This window comes from Bufo gargarizans, chromosome 2 (genome assembly GCF_014858855.1).
Source record: "Bufo gargarizans isolate SCDJY-AF-19 chromosome 2, ASM1485885v1, whole genome shotgun sequence".
NCBI lineage: Eukaryota > Metazoa > Chordata > Amphibia > Anura > Bufonidae > Bufo > Bufo gargarizans.
In genome coordinates this window covers 246928770-246952079 of record NC_058081.1, presented here as the reverse complement: position 1 = coordinate 246952079, position 23310 = coordinate 246928770, and the positions used below count along the sequence as shown (strand labels likewise).

Sequence of the window (23310 nt, the reverse complement as noted above, 5' to 3'; positions counted from 1 at the left end):
CATCAGGAAACATAAGTGGTTGTGCGTCAGTGCATTCTATGTCTTTCACCGCTGGGGAAGGGCTAGGTGGATGCCCTTGGGAAACCCTGCCAGCGGAGTCTTCAAACAGCATAAGAGACTGCTGCATAACTTGAGGCTGAGACAGTTTCCCTGGTATGCATGGGGGTGATGTGACAGACTGATGGGGTTGGTTTTCAGGCGCCATCTGTGCGCTTTCTGCAGAAGACTGGGTGGGAGATAATGTGAACGTGCTGGATCCACTGTCGGCCACCCAATTGACTAATGCCTGTACCTGCTCAGGCCTTACCATCCTTAGAACGGCATTGGGCCCCACCATATATCGCTGTAAATTCTGGCGGCTACTGGGACCTGAGGTAGTTGGTACACTAGGACGTGTGGATGTGGCAGAACGGCCACGTCCTCTCCCAGCACCAGAGGGTCCACTAACACCACCACGACCATGTCCACGTCCGCGTCCCTTACTAGATGTTTTTCTCATTGTTATGGTTCACCACAACAACAAATATATTATTTGGCCCAATGTATTGTATTCAAATTCAGCGGGATATAAATTTGAGGCCTAGTATTTAGGCGCTGGGTGACCGGTATGGATTTAGTGACAGAATTAGACTTGGAAATGCACAGAAGCGTGTGTGTGTGAAGTTATTCTGAATGACCCAATGTGCACCTTGAATATTATATACCCTTTTAGGGATAGATTTCAAATAGCTCTGATATAGCAGAAACCACTAAATTATGAAATTGCTAAATTGGGAATTGTACTTCAACCCAGAACAAAAAATGTGCTTTGACGGACACTAAATATCTTGCCCAGCAACAACAGTACAGCGGTGGGTAACGAGAGATTTAGAGGGAATTAAATTTGAGGCCTAGTATTTAGGCGCTGGGTCACCGGTATGGATTTAGTGACAGAATTAGACTTGGAAATACACAGTAGCGGGTGTGTGTGAAGTTATTCTGAATGACCCTATGTGCACCTTCAATATTATATACCCTTTTAGGGATAGATTTCAAATAGCTCTGATATAGCAGAAACCACTAAATTATGAAATTGCTAAATTGGGAATTGTACTTCAACCCAGAACAAAAAATGTGCTTTGACGGACACTAAATATCTTGCCCAGCAACAACAGTACAGCGGTGGGTAACTAGAGATTTAGAGGGAATTAAATTTGAGGCCTAGTATTTAGGCGCTGGGTCACCGGTATGGATTTAGTGACAGAATTAGACTTGGAAATACACAGTAGCGGGTGTGTGTGAAGTTACTCTGAATGACCCTATGTGCACCTTCAATATTATATACCCTTTTTGGGATAGATTTCAAAGAGCTCTGATATAGCAGGAACCACTAAATTATGAAATTGCTAAATTGGGAATTGTATTTCAACCCAGAACAAGAAATGTGCTTGAACGGACACTAAATAACTCGCCCAGCTACAGCACTAGGGACAGATTTAGCTGGATATAAATTTGAGGCCTAGTATTTAGGCGCTGGGTGACAGGTATGGGTTTAGTGACAGAATTAGACTTGGAAATACACAGTAGCGGGTGTGTGTGAAGTTATTCTGAATGACCCTATGTGCACCTTCAATATTATATACCCTTTTAGGGATAGATTTCAAATAGCTCTGATATAGCAGAAACCACTAAATTATGAAATTGCTAAATTGGGAATTGTACTTCAACCCAGAACAAAAAATGTGCTTTGACGGACACTAAATATCTTGCCCAGCAACAACAGTACAGCGGTGGGTAACGAGAGATTTAGAGGGAATTAAATTTGAGGCCTAGTATTTAGGCGCTGGGTCACCGGTATGGATTTAGTGACAGAATTAGACTTGGAAATACACAGTAGCGGGTGTGTGTGAAGTTATTCTGAATGACCCTATGTGCACCTTCAATATTATATACCCTTTTTGGGATAGATTTCAAATAGCTCTGATATAGCAGGAACCACTAAATTATGAAATTGCTAAATTGGGAATTGTACTTCAACCCAGAACAAAAAATGTGCTTTGACGGGCACTAAATAACTTTCCCAGCTACAACAGGACAACGGTAACGAGAGATTTAGAGGGATTTAAATTTGAGGCCTAGTATTTAGGCGCTGGGTGACAGGTATGGGTTTAGTGACAGAATTAGACTTGGAAATACACAGTAGCGGGTGTGTGTGAAGTTATTCTGAATGACCCTATGTGCACCTTCAATATTATATACCCTTTTTGGGATAGATTTCAAATAGCTCTGATATAGCAGAAACCACTAAATTATGAAATTGCTAAATTGGGAATTGTACTTCAACCCAGAACAAAAAATGTGCTTTGACGGACACTAAATATCTTGCCCAGCAACAACAGTACAGCGGTGGGTAACGAGAGATTTAGAGGGAATTAAATTTGAGGCCTAGTATTTAGGCGCTGGGTCACCGGTATGGATTTAGTGACAGAATTAGACTTGGAAATACACAGTAGCGGGTGTGTGTGAAGTTACTCTGAATGACCCTATGTGCACCTTCAATATTATATACCCTTTTTGGGATAGATTTCAAAGAGCTCTGATATAGCAGGAACCACTAAATTATGAAATTGCTAAATTGGGAATTGTATTTCAACCCAGAACAAGAAATGTGCTTGAACGGACACTAAATAACTCGCCCAGCTACAGCACTAGGGACAGATTTAGCTGGATATAAATTTGAGGCCTAGTATTTAGGCGCTGGGTGACAGGTATGGGTTTAGTGACAGAATTAGACTTGGAAATACACAGTAGCGGGTGTGTGTGAAGTTATTCTGAATGACCCTATGTGCACCTTCAATATTATATACCCTTTTAGGGATAGATTTCAAATAGCTCTGATATAGCAGAAACCACTAAATTATGAAATTGCTAAATTGGGAATTGTACTTCAACCCAGAACAAAAAATGTGCTTTGACGGACACTAAATATCTTGCCCAGCAACAACAGTACAGCGGTGGGTAACGAGAGATTTAGAGGGAATTAAATTTGAGGCCTAGTATTTAGGCGCTGGGTCACCGGTATGGATTTAGTGACAGAATTAGACTTGGAAATACACAGTAGCGGGTGTGTGTGAAGTTATTCTGAATGACCCTATGTGCACCTTCAATATTATATACCCTTTTTGGGATAGATTTCAAATAGCTCTGATATAGCAGGAACCACTAAATTATGAAATTGCTAAATTGGGAATTGTACTTCAACCCAGAACAAAAAATGTGCTTTGACGGGCACTAAATAACTTTCCCAGCTACAACAGGACAACGGTAACGAGAGATTTAGAGGGATTTAAATTTGAGGCCTAGTATTTAGGCGCTGGGTGACAGGTATGGGTTTAGTGACAGAATTAGACTTGGAAATACACAGTAGCGGGTGTGTGTGAAGTTATTCTGAATGACCCTATGTGCACCTTCAATATTATATACCCTTTTTGGGATAGATTTCAAATAGCTCTGATATAGCAGAAACCACTAAATTATGAAATTGCTAAATTGGGAATTGTACTTCAACCCAGAACAAAAAATGTGCTTTGACGGACACTAAATATCTTGCCCAGCAACAACAGTACAGCGGTGGGTAACGAGAGATTTAGAGGGAATTAAATTTGAGGCCTAGTATTTAGGCGCTGGGTCACCGGTATGGATTTAGTGACAGAATTAGACTTGGAAATACACAGTAGCGGGTGTGTGTGAAGTTACTCTGAATGACCCTATGTGCACCTTCAATATTATATACCCTTTTTGGGATAGATTTCAAAGAGCTCTGATATAGCAGGAACCACTAAATTATGAAATTGCTAAATTGGGAATTGTATTTCAACCCAGAACAAGAAATGTGCTTGAACGGACACTAAATAACTCGCCCAGCTACAGCACTAGGGACAGATTTAGCTGGATATAAATTTGAGGCCTAGTATTTAGGCGCTGGGTGACAGGTATGGGTTTAGTGACAGAATTAGACTTGGAAATACACAGTAGCGGGTGTGTGTGAAGTTATTCTGAATGACCCTATGTGCACCTTCAATATTATATACCCTTTTAGGGATAGATTTCAAATAGCTCTGATATAGCAGAAACCACTAAATTATGAAATTGCTAAATTGGGAATTGTACTTCAACCCAGAACAAAAAATGTGCTTTGACGGACACTAAATATCTTGCCCAGCAACAACAGTACAGCGGTGGGTAACGAGAGATTTAGAGGGAATTAAATTTGAGGCCTAGTATTTAGGCGCTGGGTCACCGGTATGGATTTAGTGACAGAATTAGACTTGGAAATACACAGTAGCGGGTGTGTGTGAAGTTATTCTGAATGACCCTATGTGCACCTTCAATATTATATACCCTTTTTGGGATAGATTTCAAATAGCTCTGATATAGCAGGAACCACTAAATTATGAAATTGCTAAATTGGGAATTGTACTTCAACCCAGAACAAAAAATGTGCTTTGACGGGCACTAAATAACTTTCCCAGCTACAACAGGACAACGGTAACGAGAGATTTAGAGGGATTTAAATTTGAGGCCTAGTATTTAGGCGCTGGGTGACAGGTATGGGTTTAGTGACAGAATTAGACTTGGAAATACACAGTAGCGGGTGTGTGTGAAGTTATTCTGAATGACCCTATGTGCACCTTCAATATTATATACCCTTTTTGGGATAGATTTCAAATAGCTCTGATATAGCAGAAACCACTAAATTATGAAATTGCTAAATTGGGAATTGTACTTCAACCCAGAACAAAAAATGTGCTTTGACGGACACTAAATATCTTGCCCAGCAACAACAGTACAGCGGTGGGTAACTAGAGATTTAGAGGGAATTAAATTTGAGGCCTAGTATTTAGGCGCTGGGTCACCGGTATGGATTTAGTGACAGAATTAGACTTGGAAATACACAGTAGCGGGTGTGTGTGAAGTTACTCTGAATGACCCTATGTGCACCTTCAATATTATATACCCTTTTTGGGATAGATTTCAAAGAGCTCTGATATAGCAGGAACCACTAAATTATGAAATTGCTAAATTGGGAATTGTATTTCAACCCAGAACAAGAAATGTGCTTGAACGGACACTAAATAACTCGCCCAGCTACAGCACTAGGGACAGATTTAGCTGGATATAAATTTGAGGCCTAGTATTTAGGCGCTGGGTGACCGGTATGGATTTAGTGACAGAATTAGACTGGGATATGGCCAAAAAATGAACAGACTATTGCTGGTTAAATGCACTTGGTGTGACAGCTTCACCCTGATGTAGGCTTTAGCCAAAAAACAACCACACCATTGAGGGTTAAATGCACTTGGTGACAGGCGCAGCTTGCCCCTGATTTTGTATATGGCCAAAAAATGAACAGACTATTGCTGGTTAAATGCACTTGGTGTGACAGCTTCACCCTGATGTAGGCTTTAGCCAAAAACAACCACACCATTGAGGGTTAAATGCACTTGGTGACAGGCGCAGCTTGCCCCTGATTTTGTATATGGCCAAAAAATGAACAGACTATTGCTGGTTAAATGCACTTGGTGTGACAGCTTCACCCTGATGTAGGCTTTAGCCAAAAAACAACCACACCATTGAGGGTTAAATGCACTTGGTGACAGGCGCAGCTTGCCCCTGATTTTGTATATGGCCAAAAAATGAACAGACTATTGCTGGTTAAATGCACTTGGTGTCACAGCTTCACCCTGATGTAGGCTTTAGCCAAAAAACAACCACACCATTGAGGGTTAAATGCACTTGGTCGCAGCTTGTGCTGGCGCACCACAAGACACAAAATGGCCGCCGATCACCCCAGAAAAATGAGACTGACAAACGGTCTGTGCAGCCTAAAAACAGTGAGCAATTGAGGATCAGCAGCTCAATGATCCACAGCTGCAGATCGATCAGTTAATCAAGTCCTTTGGAGGAGTTAATCTGCCTAATCTCGCCCTACTGTCGCAGCCGCAACCTCTCCCTACGCTAATCAGAGCAGAGTGACGGGCGGCGCTATGTGACTCCAGCTTAAATAGAGGCTGGGTCACATGGTGCTCTGGCCAATCACAGCCATGCCAATAGTAGGCATGGCTGTGATGGCCTCTTGGGGCAAGTAGTATGACGCTTGTTGATTGGCTGCTTTGCAGCCTTTCAAAAAGCGCCAAGAAAGCGTCACAAAAGCGCGAAGAAAGCGACGAACACCGAACCCGAACCCGGACTTTTACGAAAATGTCCGGGTTCGGGTCCGTGTCACGGACACCCCAAAATTCGGTACGAACCCGAACTATACAGTTCGGGTTCGCTCATCCCTAGCAGCGACACATAGCAAATACCACCACCGCAACACAACAACCGAAGCCAACGCACCCTAGCAGCCCAAAAAAAACCCTGCTGTCGGGATAATCCTCCCATAGCACTGGGCCACACCAACCCACAGGTACAGTGCCACGGCAACAGCAGTCATCATTCAGCACTACCCTGTGTGCATTTTGATCACAAAGTATACAAAATACTGATGTACAATTTCTAAATGATGCTGCAAAAGCATTAGATCAATGCATAGCACGTGGATGTGCCATCTATGGGGAAGATTAGTCAAACTGGTGTAAAGTAGAACTGGCTTAGTTGCCCATAGCAACCAATCAGATTCCACCTTTCATTTTTCACAGCTCCTTTATACCAGTTTGATAAATCTCCCCCTATGTCTTTTTCTTTATTGTCAGAATATGAAATACTGTAGTTGTTCTGAAGGCGTAAAAGCTCACTAATGCCATACAGCGTGGTCATCATCATCATCAGATTTCTTTCTATTAGAAATACTAGACTTTTGGTCTGTCTGCAGTACCCTAGACCTGGGGGTAACTGCAGTGGTTTGTATTTTAATGCTTTTGTAATGTTTATATAGTGTCACACTTCATGCTATACACTTTGTACATCAGATGGGGTATGGTTAGAAGTGGTTGGCAACAGCAATGAGACTTACCATCCCATTCCGACCTTCCTGGTAGGAGTGGGCTGGTCTGACTTCCTGCCAAGGGAGGGGCAGAACTAGTTAGAAGGGTGTGTGGAAGAGAGTGAGGAGTGAGGACCTGTAAAATATGACATATTATTGCCAGCAGAGTGATCAAGCTATACAGACTCCACTGCAGGGTGAGGGGAAACTCTTTAAGACACCACCACCTCAGTTTAGGACATGCATAGCTAGAAGCCTGCATCATGCAGTGCACACCTACAGCCACAGGTGCCAGAGTAAAGCCAAATGGAAAGGAATCAGGAGAGAGAACTTGTCAGCTAGAAAACTCCTGAGTGTCATCTTCTGCCACATTGCCACCCACCATGCTTCATTATCTGGGAGGAGACCCAAAAAGACCTATACCCCCAAAAAGCCACAAAAAGTGTTTAAAACTGCAGGTGCCCAAAATGCATATTTTAAGGGTATGGTCTATCATTAGAAAAACATGGCTGCTTTTTTTTTTAAAAAACAGCACCATACCTGTTCATGTTTTGTGTCTGGAATTGCTGCTGAGGTCCTTTGAAGAGAAGGACCTCAGCACGTTTTTCTACTCCTGGTCAACCACCTTAGGAAACAAAAAAATAATTACAGCATCATTCAGGTACATGGAAAGAAATATGTAATGCAGATAAAAATGTATTTTGTTGTTGTGTGTGTGTGTGTGTGTATATATATATATATATATATATTATTGCTTTTTGACATTTTCTATTTCTTTCAGCCCCAAGTTTGCAGTGATAGCTAATATTGAACAAACTGACATCTACCGAAATAGGAAGGACTACAATGATGTAAGTCACAGATGGTGTAATTCCCAGAGTGTACCTAAGGGGAACCTGTCACCATGAAACACAGTACAATCTGCAGGTATCATTTTATAGAGCAGCATATTTTCCCAGTAATCTATATACTCAGCTCCTCCTGCTCTGTAACATGCTGCCTGCAGATTGCACTGAATTTTCATGGAATCAGGTTGTATGCTATAATGTTCATTCAACACATCAATTGTCTTATTGTGTATAGATCTGTGAGCCAAAAGGACTGAAGATTTTCAGATGTCCATCTCCAATATTTTTTGCCAATAGTGCATTCTTCAAAGATAAACTCATCGCAGCTGTAAGTCTATCTACCGTATATTCTCTGTATAATATGTTTTTCCACAGTATGATGTACCTTTTTTTTATATTCTTTCCAGATGGGTTTTAATCCACTGTGGGTGCTAAGGAAGAGGAATAAGGCCCTGAGAAAAATAAAAAAATTAGTGAAGAAGGGGGAGTTACATGTGACAGCAGTAAGTAGGATTTACAAGATCATACCCTATTCAATGCTCTAGTTTTAAAGAGATCAAGGTAATATCACCCAATGGTTTTGTTTAATGCTTTTTTTTTTTTCCACTGTTAAAAGTACGGTAATTCTAATTTGAAAATGTCATTTTTCAGAGAGGTGTTGTATGTACATCATATGATTATAGAGAGTCAGATGATGAAGATGAACTGGACAACAATAGGATCGAAGAGCTGGACCAGCCAATAAACACTGCAGATCTTCCCATTGTCATTGACTGGAATGCAGATCTTCCAAATAATATCCAAGTTCCCAGAGTAGAGCTTCATAGTTTAATTCTTGACTTTGGGGCAGTCTCGTTCATTGATATTACAGGCATGAAAGCACTGAAAGGAGTGAGTAAATCAGCTCATTTGTTTTTCATTACTATAGTCTTCTATGCCTTTTGTGGTATTTGTAGTGGCCTGGTATTTTATGACCTGTTGTATAACTGTTGTTTCAGTTTATTTTTAATATAGTGTGAGGACATGGATGTTTCCATGGTAAGGAGTCTTCTTAGCAAAGCTCTAACTGAACGCTGCTAAGGAGAGTCTGTCTTAAAGAGGTTGTCCGGGCTTTGCCATAGACCGCAGCAGTGAACAGGAAGAGAGACAGAAGATGGCACGTGCGCACTTCGCACCGTCTCATCATACAGCTGATCGGCAGGGGTGTCGGGTGTCAGACCCCCTCCCATCGCTGATGACCTATCCTGAGGATATGTCATTAATAGTAAAAGCCCGGAGAACCTCTTTTAGCATCTAATAAACACTAAAGATATCTGTGTGTAACAAGAAAGGCAGGGTGATGGGCAGTGATAGGCACATATACATAGTGCAGGACTGGGTTAGTAGTGTGAGGCAGGATGGAATCCTCTGTATGAAACACACAAGTGTTTTCAGCGCTCAATAGAACAGAGGACTTAAAGGGGTTTTCTGCCTTTTACTAATGAGCTATCATTTGGATATGTCATTGGCATCTAATCGGCGGGGGTCTGAGGACTTGGGTGTGAATGCTACCTTATAGTTACACCTTTGGATAACTCTGCAGATATCAAGCTTCCTGAGTTCCTGTAAGTTTGTATAGGGGGAATTAGATATTGGGATTGACTTAAAGGGGTTGTCCTAAGAAAAATATTCTACAGTTTTCAAACCAGCACCTGGATCTGAATACTTACTTATATTTGCATGTAATTGAAGATTTAGCATAAACACTGAGTAATTCGATAAAACGTATCTGTATAGCTCCACCTGCTGTTTGTTTTTTTCTTATTTCTTTGTTCTGCTCACTGAGAAGGTCACACATGCTCAGTTTCATCCTTCAACTGCCTCCTGAGGTGTGATAGGAAGAACACGGACACACCCCCTTAGCTGCAGCAGAAAAGACACTCCCCTTGAGCTGTCAGCTTGATATCAATCTAGCAGATTAACGGGGAGATCTCTTGGTCCATGCAAGGTACATGGATGATTCTAGCTTAGTTAGGCTTCCTGCACACGAACGCCCCAGGGCCGTGCTGCAGGCCGCAATGCACGAACACCGTGGGGAAGCCGCACCGGATCGGACCCATTCACTTTAATGGGTCCGCGATCCGCCCATTCCGAGAAAAGATAGGACATATCATAGTTCTATCCTTTTGCGGAACGGAAGTACGGGACGAAACCCCACGGAAGCACTGCATAGTGTAGGGTTCCGTTCCGTGCTTCCGTTCCGCACCATTCCGCATCTCTGGATTTGCAGACCCATTCAAGTCAATGGGTCCGCATCCGTGATGCGAAATGCACACAGAATGGTGCCCGTGTATTGCGAATCCGTATATGCGGTCCGCAATACGTCAATGGGACACTTACGGTCGTGTGCAGAAGGCCTTAGAAAGAGACTGTCACATACTGTATGGTATCTGATTTTCATTTTTTACATTAATTGGATGATTTTCCTAGTTTATGACATAAAGTCATACCATATATATAAATGAAAATAAATATGAGGGAAAAAAACACTCTAATTATGAAGAATAGGGAAAAATCCCAGAAATAAAAACCACAAAACCTACAAAACAGGTCAGTGTGGAATACTTAGCTGGGTGGCAGCAGCAAAGAAAGAGGAAGATGGCTGGGAAGGCGTTCCCTTTATACTGGGACTAAGGAGGCGGGGCTATCAGCCCATTGGTGGTTATGTTCTTGTTTTTTCTTTGCTGCTGTGTGGTACAGTAAATGAAGGGTTAAGCAATAGGAGCCTCCGTGTCTTGAGATAAAATCATGGGTTAGCCCCTCTAAAGCCTTATTGACTTGACAACAACAACAGTCTATAGGTGTATTCACACGTATGTTTTTTAAAGTTTATGCTTTTTTTTTTTAAAAGACCATGAATATCGGCCTTCAAAAAATTGGAAATGTCAGATTTTATGGCCAAAAAGCCCTCATAGAAGTTTAGGGGGATGCTTTTAATAGCTGCTTTTCAGAAAGATTTCCATGAAAAATGAACCTCACAACTGAATTTTGAGGTTTTGATTGGCCAAACGGAGACCCAAATTTCACCTAGATCCATCAGACTTTCAGCGTACATTTATTTAACTTGAATATAGCATAGTTGTTTTCAGTTATCATCATGAACATGAATGGCATAGGATTATTGCTTGGGATGCTAGAGCAAATACATACACCATTAATGTTTTATCATGGACACAAGCACATAAAAATTGGACAGTGTGTATATAGAGAGGGCATGTGCCAAAATAAGAACTACTACTCCAAAAATGAGGTGATTTATTAGTAAGGATGGCTTAATCCATGTCATTATTTTTACAGATTTTAAAAGAATTTATGAAGGTTGATGTAGACACATACATTGTTGCTGCAGACAGTAAGTTCATCTTTTTAGATACTGAATCCTAAAGGGGCATCATGAAACAAATTTGCCAAATTTTTGGAAACCAGTGCAAAAAAAATTCAAAGGGACAACCACATTTCCTTGAAGCTCCAATTAAAGAGGTTATCCAATTTCTCACTCACCCCACATGTTCCGGGCCCCTCACCAGTAATATATTACCCTGCTCGCCGCACTGCCCCTGGTCTCCGCACCGCCGCTGCTGCTTCTCCCTGCACAAGGATGAAAACATCCGGTGTCATGGGGGAGCAGTCAATGGCAGGCTAGGACGGGGACGAGTCTCCCTAGCGTCATCCGCGATGCTAGGGAGGCTCGTCCCTGCCTGTCATTGGCTGCTTTTCCCCCCGACACAATGTTTTCATCCAGGAGCAGGGAGCAGGGAGAAGCAGCAGCGGCGGTGCGGAGACCAGGGGCGGTGCGGGGAGCAGGGTAAGTATATTACTGGTGAGGGGTCCAGCACATGTGTTTTTTTTTTTTTGGAGAAATTGGATAACCCCTTTAATAACTAATGTATATTTCACTGAAAAACGAATAAGGTTTTGGCTGTAGATGGGGAGTATGGTAACAAATAACACTCATTATATTTATATCAATTCTTTATGTAGCATTGAACAGAAAAGTGGCTCACCCAGACAAAAGATGGAATGGAATATGTTAAAGGAATTGTCTGAGTTATTTTTTTGTTCTTTGTATGTTTCTAACTAGGTAAATGTAACAGCTTTACCATGCACTTACTGCATCTGTAGTTGCTCCTTTCTCAAATTTCACTGAGGGTCACACGACCTGTGATAGGAAAGGAAGTTTTGGTCAGGCGCAAAATCTCTGGTTAAGCAGGTCTTTGTAGATGAATCTTCTTTATTTCATAAATACCATATGTACATAGAACAACACGTTTCGGGGCTTAAAATGTCCCCTTCATCAGGTTATTAGGTAATAGTATAAACAGATGAGTATCATTGTACAGCTGGGACTTGTAGCCCTACACATACAACATTCTGCTGAGTCTCCTAGCAGGCAGACATGTCACTCAGGGCAGACCTGTATTCACTCCCTTAGCAAAGCAGGGGGAGGGGGAAGAGATTGCTGTTATTGCAGCTAAACAAAGGGCCAGAAGAGAACCAGGGAAATGAGAAAATAGATGTTTTTGCCAAAAACTTGCTTAGCTCAGTTACATATTGCTGACAATCAGATTTACAGTGCTATATATATTTTTTTTTTATGACTCAGACAACCCCTTTAATGACATACAATAGAATGGTATAAAATGTATAAGAATGCCAAGTACCCTGGCTAGGAGCCTATTACCCATAGGAACAATGACAGTGAAATGAATAAGCTAGTTTGACACCAGGAGATCCGGCAGGCTGTTCTGGCAGGGCGCGCAGTGGTATTTGACCAATTCTGGGCAAATTTGCCGGGTTGCGGCTGAATCTCCGCTGGTCCCTATTATAGTTAATGAGACCAGACAGTTAATGAGAGCCTGACAGTTCTCCCAAACGCTAGTGTGAAACTAGCCTAAGTATGGGTAAAAAATAATTGTTATAGGCTGTTGGTGTAAGTACACCTGTGCAGTCCAAATTCAGAGCTATAAAACCTGCTGCTTGGCCCTAGCAGCAAATTAATGTACTCTACTTATTTATGACCAGTGCTAAAAGTGATAATAGTCCACAATATACTTCCATACCTAAAGTCTGCTGTTACTTTATAATAAGTAAAGTAGTTTCAATATAGTATCAATATAGCTATCAATAGTGTGTATATATATATATGTAGCTCACCATGCTGCAAAGGTTGTAGTTTGCAGTAGTTACTGTACCACTGTAATCTATAGCTGTCATAGAATAGGACAGATCTTAAATTCGCTCAGCAATTCCTGTAGTGGTTTCATAACTGCTCATGATTATGGCATCACAAATTCAGTGTCAGCGTATAGCAGATCCAGAGTTACTAAGGCATCTTTCACACGGGCGTCGCGTGTGAGGGCCGGATAGGATGGTGATGGATCATGTGATGGACCATGTGATGGACCATGTGATGTGCACAGTGACGTCACCAAAGGTCCTTTTCTCCCAGGTCATCAAAGAAGAAAAAAGAAGAGAAGCTGGGCAGCGTAAACAAGTGGATAAGGGGAGTTTAATTTTATTTATATTTTTTTAACCCCTCCATCCCTAATTTACTTAGCATTCTGTATTAAGAATGCTATTATTTTCCCTTATAACCATGTTATAAGGGAAAATAAAAAAAATTTGTGAAGAAGTCCGGGTTTCGGTACCAAACATGCCGATTTTTCTTACGCGCGTGCAAAACGCATTAAAACGCTTTGCACTCGCGCTGAATAATCAAGCATTTTCCCGCAACACACCCGCATCCTATCCGGCCCTCACATGCGACGCCCGTGTGAAAGAGGCCTAATGCATGCTGAGCTATTTAGTTCCACAAACTCGAGAGCATGCTTTTTTACAGCACTTGCTGGATTCTATAGTTCCACAAATGTAAGATTGCTTATCCTGGCTGAATAATCCTTTATTTTTTCAGTGCTTTTACAGCGCAGCCTCAGCTCTTGTGATTGACCCCCATGTCTGCGCTCAAGACATAGGGACATTGGCAGGATTCTGACATGGGGATAGTTACACAGATAAAGGCCTTATGCACACGGCCGTTGTCCGTCCGTGGCCGTATTGCGGCCCGCATACAGCAGGTCCGCAATACACGGGCACCGGCCGTGTGCACCCCGCATCGCGGATGCGGAGCGGAACGGAAGCACACAGAAGCACTACAGAGTGCTTCCATGTTGTTTCTGTCCTTGCCTCCATACCCTGAAAAAACTGAACATGTTCTATTTTTTTACGATGCGGACGTATCACAGACCCATTTAAGTTAAATGGGTCTTGATCCGTCCCGGCTGTCGCACAGATGTTGCCCGTGCATTGGGGACCACAAATTGTGGTCCCCAATGCATGGAACGGCCACACATGCATGAGGCCCGAAAGTTTTGTAGGCTTGTAATACACATACAGAGGTCACTTGTTAGTCAATGTCTATGTCCTTATAATGAAGCCCCGGAAAACTTAACAACAATCCCTCAATTTCTTAGAGAGGTTGGAGGGGCAGTAGTGTGCAGCCCACAAATGTATTCAGATAGTGTCCTGGTAATAGAAACTGGGGCCCAGATTTACTAAATCTAAAGATGGCACAGGCTTAGACAGACTTTGACCTGCCCACGGCTTATCACAGGGGCTCAGGCTGGATGATAAATGTGGTGCAGGGATAGACACTTTTCTCTGATCCTAAAGAGATGATTTGGTATTTTACTTCATTTTCCAAATCACTAGTCCATAGAATACAGGAAAATCAATTATTCTTTTCATCAAAAGTGAATCCTGGTGAATCAACTGATGCATTTTAATAACTTGAATCATGAAAATCTCTCTTTTCTATATTAATATACTACTTTTAAGCCATACATAAGCTGCATAAATGCACAGGTTCAGGGGCGTAACTATAGGGGAAGCAGGGGAAGCGGCTGCTTTGGGGCCCTGACCCAGAAGGGGCCCATCCAGGAGGAGGAGGACTAAAAGATTTTGTCAGGGCCCCCATAACAGTATTACACAATGAAATTATATACAGTGACAGTATATACAGTGTAGAAAACGGATGGAACAGCTGCCAGGCCTCATCTGAGAGAGCGATCTTTACTAGCCACAGGAATGGGGGCGGCATGAAAGGAAAGGGTTGTGAAAAAATTACTGGGGGAGGGGTGCCCTATTCAAAAATTTGCTTTAGGCCCAGTCATTTCTAGCTACGCCACTGCACAGGTTGCTCAAAAAGTGCAATGCAGCAACTATACAGTTGCATACAGCACCCATATAGGGAGACACACATTGCCCTGTATAATGCAAATTACACTTTCCAGAGTGACATACTGCAATATACAACTCACAGAACTAAACATGGCCTAGTTTACTTACATAGTGCCCATAAATTGATGCACTTCACCTACTTGGAGCCAAACAGTGTCCACACAGCGTTATGCTATACTGTAAATATACATGGTGTCATTTATCAAACTGGTGTTACCGTAAGTAGAACTGGCTTAGTTGCTCATAGCTACCAATCAGATTCCACCTTTCATTTTTGACAGCTTGTTTGGAAAATGAAAGGTGGAATCTGATTGGTTGCTATGGGCAACTAAACCAGTTCTACTTTACACCAGTTTGATAAATCTCCCGACATAGATGCTACAATCCCATGGCCCTTGTACTGCTGAGCAGACACTCAATAAATCACTTTGGTAAGTACTGCCACCCTAACCAATTTCTCCCGCGCTGTGCATAGAGTTATGCTACACTCTGGTGGCCATTATACATACATATTTCTTAGTGGCGTTACATTATATGGTACAGTCAAAAGTGTACATTACTTTTATTGAGTTTAGGTGTTCCGGTGTTTCAGATATTCCAATTGCAAACACTTGCATAAATTCAAGCACACAGCCATGCAATAGCCATAAACAAATTGGTAGTATTATGGGTCAGCTTTGCTAGATTTTACCTGGTGAACCGTACGTGATATTATTGTGAAGTGGAAGCATCTAGGAGTAGGAGACCATCCAAACTCTAGGCCTGTGATGGCTGACCTCCAGCACTCCAGCTGTGGTAAAACTACAACTCCCAAGATATAAACTTGCTTAGCTGTTCTCAGAATGAATGGAGCATGCTGGGGGTCGTAGTTTTACCACAGCTTGAGTGCTGGAGGTTAGCCACCACTGCTCTAGGACATCTAGGAAGCCATTCAAACTCACAAAGCACAGCCGCTGAACGCTAAACTACCTTCTGTTGCATCACTTGGTACAGAGTTCCAAACTGCATCCATCAGCACAAGAAGTGAGCATCGCAAGCTTAACGAAATAGAAAAAAAGACATCACCATGTATTCTTATAAATTAGTTAGACATATTTCTTTAGCTCTAACATATTCCTTTTATATGCTCCTCATTTGCTGCACAATATATTTATGTTACATGGTGATCCCTTGGATTTTTTTCTTTACAATTTCCAAAAATTAAGCAAGCATTCTGATTCAGTAGTAAAGTATCATTTAAACATGAGTCATGTACTGTTCACTTGAATGATAACTACATATTTGCATCCAATAGGTTCTGTGGTGGAGAAGTTAAAGAAAAGTTCATTTTTTGATGATGATATTCAAACATCAATGTTTTTTCTCACTGTCCATGATGCTGTTCTACACGTGCTGGAGAAAAAAGGCATGGAGCAAGCTTTAAAAAGTGGGATACACAAGGTACCCTCCTCTAGTAACACAATAGCGCATTATAGTGGTACAGAGGTCCCTCAAGATACAATATTAATTTATTCCAGGAGGTCCATTGAATGATGAAACCATTGTAAGTTGAGTAATCGGTTCCAAAGCCCCAAAATGTCATCCAAGATAGGAGAAAATGAAGATTTAAGAAAAATAAGCAGATAACTAAGACAGATAAAACAAGTCCTTACTCCTTACATATAACAGTCAGGAATTGCTGCTAACCCTCAATGAAAACACATGTTTTACCAGAGAAGTGGCCTAGATCGGTCGGAGACATTGTAAGTTGAGTCTGGTTTCAACTTACGATAGGTCAGAAAAGACCATTGTATGTTGAAAATATTGTACCCTGAGGCCATTGTACGGTATCTTGAGGGATCACTGTATTCAATTACACTGTATTCAATACACTGTATTCAATTATGAATACAGCACAGCTACTGAGCAGCGACAGTATTTTTTAATGACTGTGTTTATTTTATGATATCATTTACAGTAAAATGGAGGAATTAATAATTTTGGGGGTGAAATTGGAAAAAAATTGCAATTCTGCACCCAAAAACTTCAAATCATAATTTTTTATTATTATAGCATTCACTGTGCAGAAATATATTCTATATGTTCTAATAGCCTGGACATTTTTGGACGCAGCAATAAGTATTATGTTTTTTTTTTTATAGTTTATTTTCATATGTGGTATGTAGTATACAGTATGTATTAAATTTGGAAAGTAGAATGATTTGAATTCTACCGTTTTTTAAACTGTTTTACTTTCTTTAGTGTAATTTTTATCCCCCCGTGGAATCCGTGGTGTGAAAGACAGCCAAGCTCCGCTCTGGACAGCAGAGAAATGGAGCATTAACATGACTGATAATGCTCCGTGCCTCTCTGGGACCTTTTTACTACAAAATCACAGTGATATAAAGTTGTCACCGTGATTTTGTAGTAAAAAGATCACAGAGAGGCACGGAGCATTATCAATCATGTTAATGCTCCGTTTCTCTGCTGTCCAGAGCGGGGCTTGGCTGTCTTTCATGCAGCGGATTCCACGCACGACATCGTGTGAAAGAGCCCTTAGGGGACTTGAATGTGCGATATCTGAACGCTTGTACCATAGACTGAAATAAAATGCTATTGCAGTCTACGGAAACTTCATAGGCTCCCTGACAGGCCATGCCTCAGGCACAGCTCTGCAGACAGCTCACTATAACAGAACTGGGAGACTTGAAAAGGCCCAAGGCTGTCATAACAACTGATTGGAACTCAACAATTTTATTGCGGGGGCTTCGATTGGAGGACAGGCTCAGGCTGGATGATAAGTCTGGTGCATGGCTACAAACTTTTGTCTAACTCTATACTATTCATTGGCTTACTTTAAATTGTAATTTTGAGTTGTGTCTCAATCATGCATTCTTGGTGATAGGCACGATGGTTTTAGATGTGCCAAATTGCCCAATGCACAACAATATCTAGGTGCACTGACATGTGGCCCATTGTGTCAGAACAAGTGGTGATGAGAGAGGATTGGCTTCATAAATATGATGTTCATGCATTGATATCTCCATTTAAATTTCCCATGTTTTGTGATAAAACGATGAGATGATACCCATTACATCAATTTCATGTTCTCTTTTCTATTGTTTTTACTATAGGGAACAGACAATCTTTTCTTTATTAATGGAGGTGCTGGACAAAACATTTACAGTGGATTGAGTGTAAGTTTTATCCTACTGTATATCTACCTTGGACACATTCTCATTTATGTGCTACCAGATAGGCTGTAGTAATATTGCTTTTCCTAGAGCAGAGCCAATGTATTAATTTAATACTCACCACTAAAATTGAGCATTTCTTTTTTTATAGGTGGGAAATGAAACAAAATTCTAGCTATCGTACCTGTTAGTGGATGAATATGAATAGGCTCATGTAAATACAAAAGAAAACAGTGACAGATGGAAAACTCTAAACCATTAGGCCTAGTTCACACATCACTGTCAATGATTTCTATCAGTAATTATGACCCCAAACCAGGTGTATTTTAAGGCCCTTTGCCTAGTATTGGGTACAAACACTAGTATTGGGTACAACCATATTTTTGGTCCACATCCGATCTGTGTTTTTTGCGGATCGGATGTGGACTCATTTATCTCACAAAAAAAAAAATAGAACATGTCCTATTCTTGCTCGTTTTGCAGACAAGGATAGGACATTTCTGCAGGAAATGGCTGCATGCACTCAGTCGGTATTCATGTTATGTGGGACCATGTGCATGAGCATGAGTGTAAAAATGCAACCGATCATTGTGTGAAAGCATTGTTGTTGTGGACACCACGATCATTTCTGGGCAGCAGATCATCCTGCGTACACAGGGATCTGCTGCCCAGAAACAATTAATCTGTATAGGAATGAATGATCGCTCATCCCCATACAGAGATGATGATTGCGGTCTGTAAATGCAGCTATCAGCCCCCTTCACAATCAGACAATTATTCAGACCAAATGGTTAATTTCTGATAATTGCCTGCAAAGTTGGCCCCTATAAAGGAGCTGTTTTCTCTCTGTAGGCCAGTGGTGTGCATAGGGTGTTTGGCACCCGGGGCGGGTCCTTTCTCTGGCACCCCCAATACTTTAATAAGATTGTACCCTCTCACATTAGTATTGCCCTCATTGTACAACCTTCACAGTAGTTTTGTACAGATGTGTGTCCCCTCACAGTAGTTATGCCCACATGGTGCCCTCTCACAGTAGTTATGCCCACATTGTCCCCTATCACAGTAATAATCCCCATTGTGCCCCCCTGCACAGTAATAATCCCCATTGTGTCCCCTTAATAGTAATAATCCCCATTGTGCCCCCTTTATACTAATAATGCCTACTGTGCCCCTTCACAGTAATAATTCCCATTGTGTCCCTTTAATAGTAGTAATACGCACTGTGCTAGTAATGCCCTCTGTGTCTCCTCCATAGTATAAATCCCCATTGTGCCCCCTTCACAGTTATGATCCCCATTGTATTCCCTTCATAGTAATCATTCCCATTGTGCCCCCTTCATAGTAATAATGCCTATTTTGCCCCTTCACAGTAATAATGCCCATTGTGCCCCTTAATAGTAGTAATGCCCACTGTGCTAGTAATGCCCTCTGTGTCCCCTCCATAGTAGAAACCCCTATTGTGCCCCCTTCACAATAATAATGCCCACTGTGCCCCCTTAACAGTAATAATGCCCACTGTGCCCCCTTCATTGTAGTAATGCCCTCTGGCTCTGTGCCTCCTCCTTAGTAGAAATGCCCATTGTGCCCCCTTCATATTAGTAATGCCCTCTGTGCTCCCTCCATCGTAGTAATGCCCTCTGGGCCCCCAGCTGTTTGAAGAGAAGGCAGCGCTCATATGAGAGCTGCTTTCTCTGTTCTGTTCACCTGCTCGCCGTAGCATTTACAGTGGTGAGTAGGTAAACAGAGCAGAGAAGGCAGCCCTCATACAGAAAAAAAAGCTGGCAACCCCTTTAAAGACATACTTGGAAAACATTACATACAGTGCTACAGACCATACAGGATAATACAGCGCCACATACCTTTTACATCCAGTGGCGTCTCCTCTCTGATCTAGATATTCTCTTTCCTCTTCTTCTTCTGTTAGACCAGACCACCATAGTGACTTCTTTCAGCCACGCCTAGTCTCTGAAGAGTTTAAAAAACAGACATCTTACTTTCCTACTTTTCCACCATCCTCCCACCTTCACAACACCCCATCCTGCTACCCCCAATACTGTTTCCACTGTGCTTCCCAATACGTTACTGCAGAAACAGCCCCCCCCCCCCTGAAAATACTGCTACCACACAGATAATCCATCAGTACAAAAACATCCCTTTATATTGTGCGCTAGTGATAAAAAAACACACCTTCCTTTCAGATCTGACCCCCATATAAAACCCTAAATGAGATCCCCCAATCTCAGACCAAACCCCCTTTAGATCTCTATGGCAGACCAGATATAATACCCCAGTTTTAAACCTCAGATCAGACCCCCATTAGACCTCCATGTAAGACCCTGACTCAATATCAGACCTCAGATAAGACCCCCATATAAAACCCCCATTAGACCTCCAGACCCACATATCAGACCTCAGACCAGACCTACATATCAGACCTCCAGACCCTGATTAGACCTCCAGACTCCCACTAGACCTTCAGACCCCCAGACCCCTATTAGACCTCCATACACCCCAGTCAGACCTCCATACCCCCAATCAGACCCCTGTTAGACCTGCAGACCCCAATATCTGACCCCATTAGACCTCCATACCCCCCAGTCAGACCTCCAGACCCCCAATCAGACCCCCATTAGACCTCTAGACCCCCCATTCAGACCTCCAGACCCCCATTAGACCTCCAGACCCACAATTATACCCCCATTCTAACCCCTGTCAGACCTCCAGACCCCCATAGACCACTTTAGACCCCCATTAGACCTCTCATGACCCCCATTAGACCTCTTCAGACCCCCCATTAGACCTCCATATCAGACCTCAGATCATACTGTAAAATAATAAAGTAACTTACCTCTCCTGTCGCCTCTCTCCCTGTCCTGGCTGTCTTCTCTTCTCAGGGCCTGCGCTGCAGTCACCTGACCTCCTGCAGCGACAGGTCAGAGTGCACTCTGTATGTCCTGACGCTGCAGGCAGCCAGGGCACAGCAGCACCGGCCCTAAGAAGAGCAAGCAGGAGGAGGGGTCAGTGCTGTACAGCGCTTCTCTCTTTCTCCTCCTGCAAATTAGTGAGCGCTTACATTATGGAAGCACTCACTAGTATTCCCTTTATAAGATGCACTGCTCCTTATAAAGGGAAAAGCAATGAGTGCTTTCATCTGTATTGATGGAAGTGCTCATTGCTTCTATTCTGGCTCCTTCCTGAGAGCCGGCTCAGTTGGCACCCAGGGCGCACCACCCACCCCCCGCGACCCCCCACCTCTCCCCTGGGCACGCCACTGCTGTAGTCTCCACTCCTGGTTTTGGCTCACAATTACTGCCGCAAATCCCCGATCAAATACTGTGAGACATGTGAAGTAGGCCATAAAGGGGTTTTGAGATACTTTTTTATATTTTGGAATTAGCATGACTGCACTATACACATTAATAAAGCCCCGAAAACATTTATTTAAATCCGGTTCCTCCACCATCTTTGTTCTATCCACCCTTCCATATACTATGTACAGTATGTATAAATCTTACAGGCACAGTCTAACCTATGGGCCGAGCATATGTGACACAAACCTCCTGTGATTGCACCACACGTGTTGGCTTATCGAGCCCTGACAAGTGCTTGGCTCCAGAAGCGAAATTGCATTCATTAAATCCAGCAGAACAGAGCAGGAAAGGATGACCGGAAACCAGAAAAATTCTGACTGGATGGTATCAGGTGACCTGCGCTGTAATCTGGTAGATGTACAGTAATTGTCGTTAGGCAGTTATTGTTTGGTCCTCGAAACCCCATAAAATCATGATACTTTGTGCATTACCTACAAACTCTGCAATGATGTTGTAGATGGTTGCTTGTAATTTATTTTCACTCTTTGTATATATTTATATTGCTTTTATAATATCAGAATGTAAAAAATTGTTGTTAAGAGCACAGATCAAGGAAAATGATTTCTTAAAAAAAACTATTTGGTTCAGTATGTGGTTATTTGCTACCATTTCTGGGGTCCCAAACTACACTTCCTATCCAACTGTAGGAAAAGTGCATATTCTGATAACATCAGACCACTGCACTGCCCCTTACCACTATAGGGTTTTTGGTTATCTGCGGTGAGTTTTCCATTATCTTGCGCCATCAGCGGATCAGACAAATTGGGATAAGACATTTTAATCCCCATCTGTTTAAATGGGTGCCCCTGAGCATTATTTATGCTCAGCTAAAGGGGTTCTCTGGGAATATGGTCGCCAGCAACTTATCCTAGAATGTGAGCAGGACTGGTTGCCCCCACGTGCGGAGCTGCCTGGGGGTGGGGGTGAGGGGGGCCTCAATACACTACACTGCTCTACAATATATGGTAATTATGTGATCCTGCCTGTGATAGGCCATCATGGCTGAGCAGCCTGACAGGAAAACTCACTAATATGTAGCATATGCAAGAGCCCATGTGTAGTGTGTAGTGAGACCCTGCCTATCACCTCCTGAGCAGCTCTGCAAGTGGAGCCAACCAGGCTTGCACACGTTCTAGGACAGGTTTCTTGTGGCCCTTTTAAATAATTTTGGGGAAACCCCTTTAAGGTCATTTTGCAGAGTCTGATATTTCAGGCAATAATCAAGAATGAACAAAACATTCCTGATAATTACCTGATAGTCAGAGGAGATGAGGGTTGCATTTACATTTCCAGCAATCATTTCTACTGTATGGGAAAGTGGCAATTGCTTGTCCCTTAAAAAACACTATCAGCTGCACAAGAACAAAGATTTTTGGTGCCAGTTGAAAGACAAGATCGCCCGATGAGCGAGTGATTGCTGCCACCTTTTACACAGGCCAATGATCATGAACAAGTGTTTATACAAACGATCTGCCTGATTATTACAGTGTTCCATTTGTATCTGTAATCCAGTCTGTTTAACACTTTTTTTTTACAGTTCATAGTGGAGCTACAGTTATGAGCTAAAGCAGGCATGGCCAACCTGCGGCTCTCCAGCTGTTGTAAAACTACAACTCCCACCATGCCCTGCTGTAGGCTGCTGGCTGTAGGCAGTCTGGGCATGCTGGGAGTTGAAGTTT

At 42.3% G+C, this 23310-nt stretch overlaps 1 protein-coding gene across 1 annotated transcript in view; it reads left to right on the top strand.

The window, feature by feature from the left end:
* Window positions 1-23310, top strand: part of LOC122925815 (chloride anion exchanger-like) — a 92560-nt gene that overhangs the window by 51206 nt on the left and 18044 nt on the right. The window contains exons 13-18 of the mRNA XM_044277171.1: window positions 7746-7815; window positions 8048-8140; window positions 8220-8315; window positions 8464-8703; window positions 11149-11203; window positions 16382-16513. Of these exons, the coding sequence (XP_044133106.1) occupies window positions 7746-7815; window positions 8048-8140; window positions 8220-8315; window positions 8464-8703; window positions 11149-11203; window positions 16382-16513 (686 nt within the window). The remainder of the gene's footprint in view (window positions 1-7745; window positions 7816-8047; window positions 8141-8219; window positions 8316-8463; window positions 8704-11148; window positions 11204-16381; window positions 16514-23310) is intronic.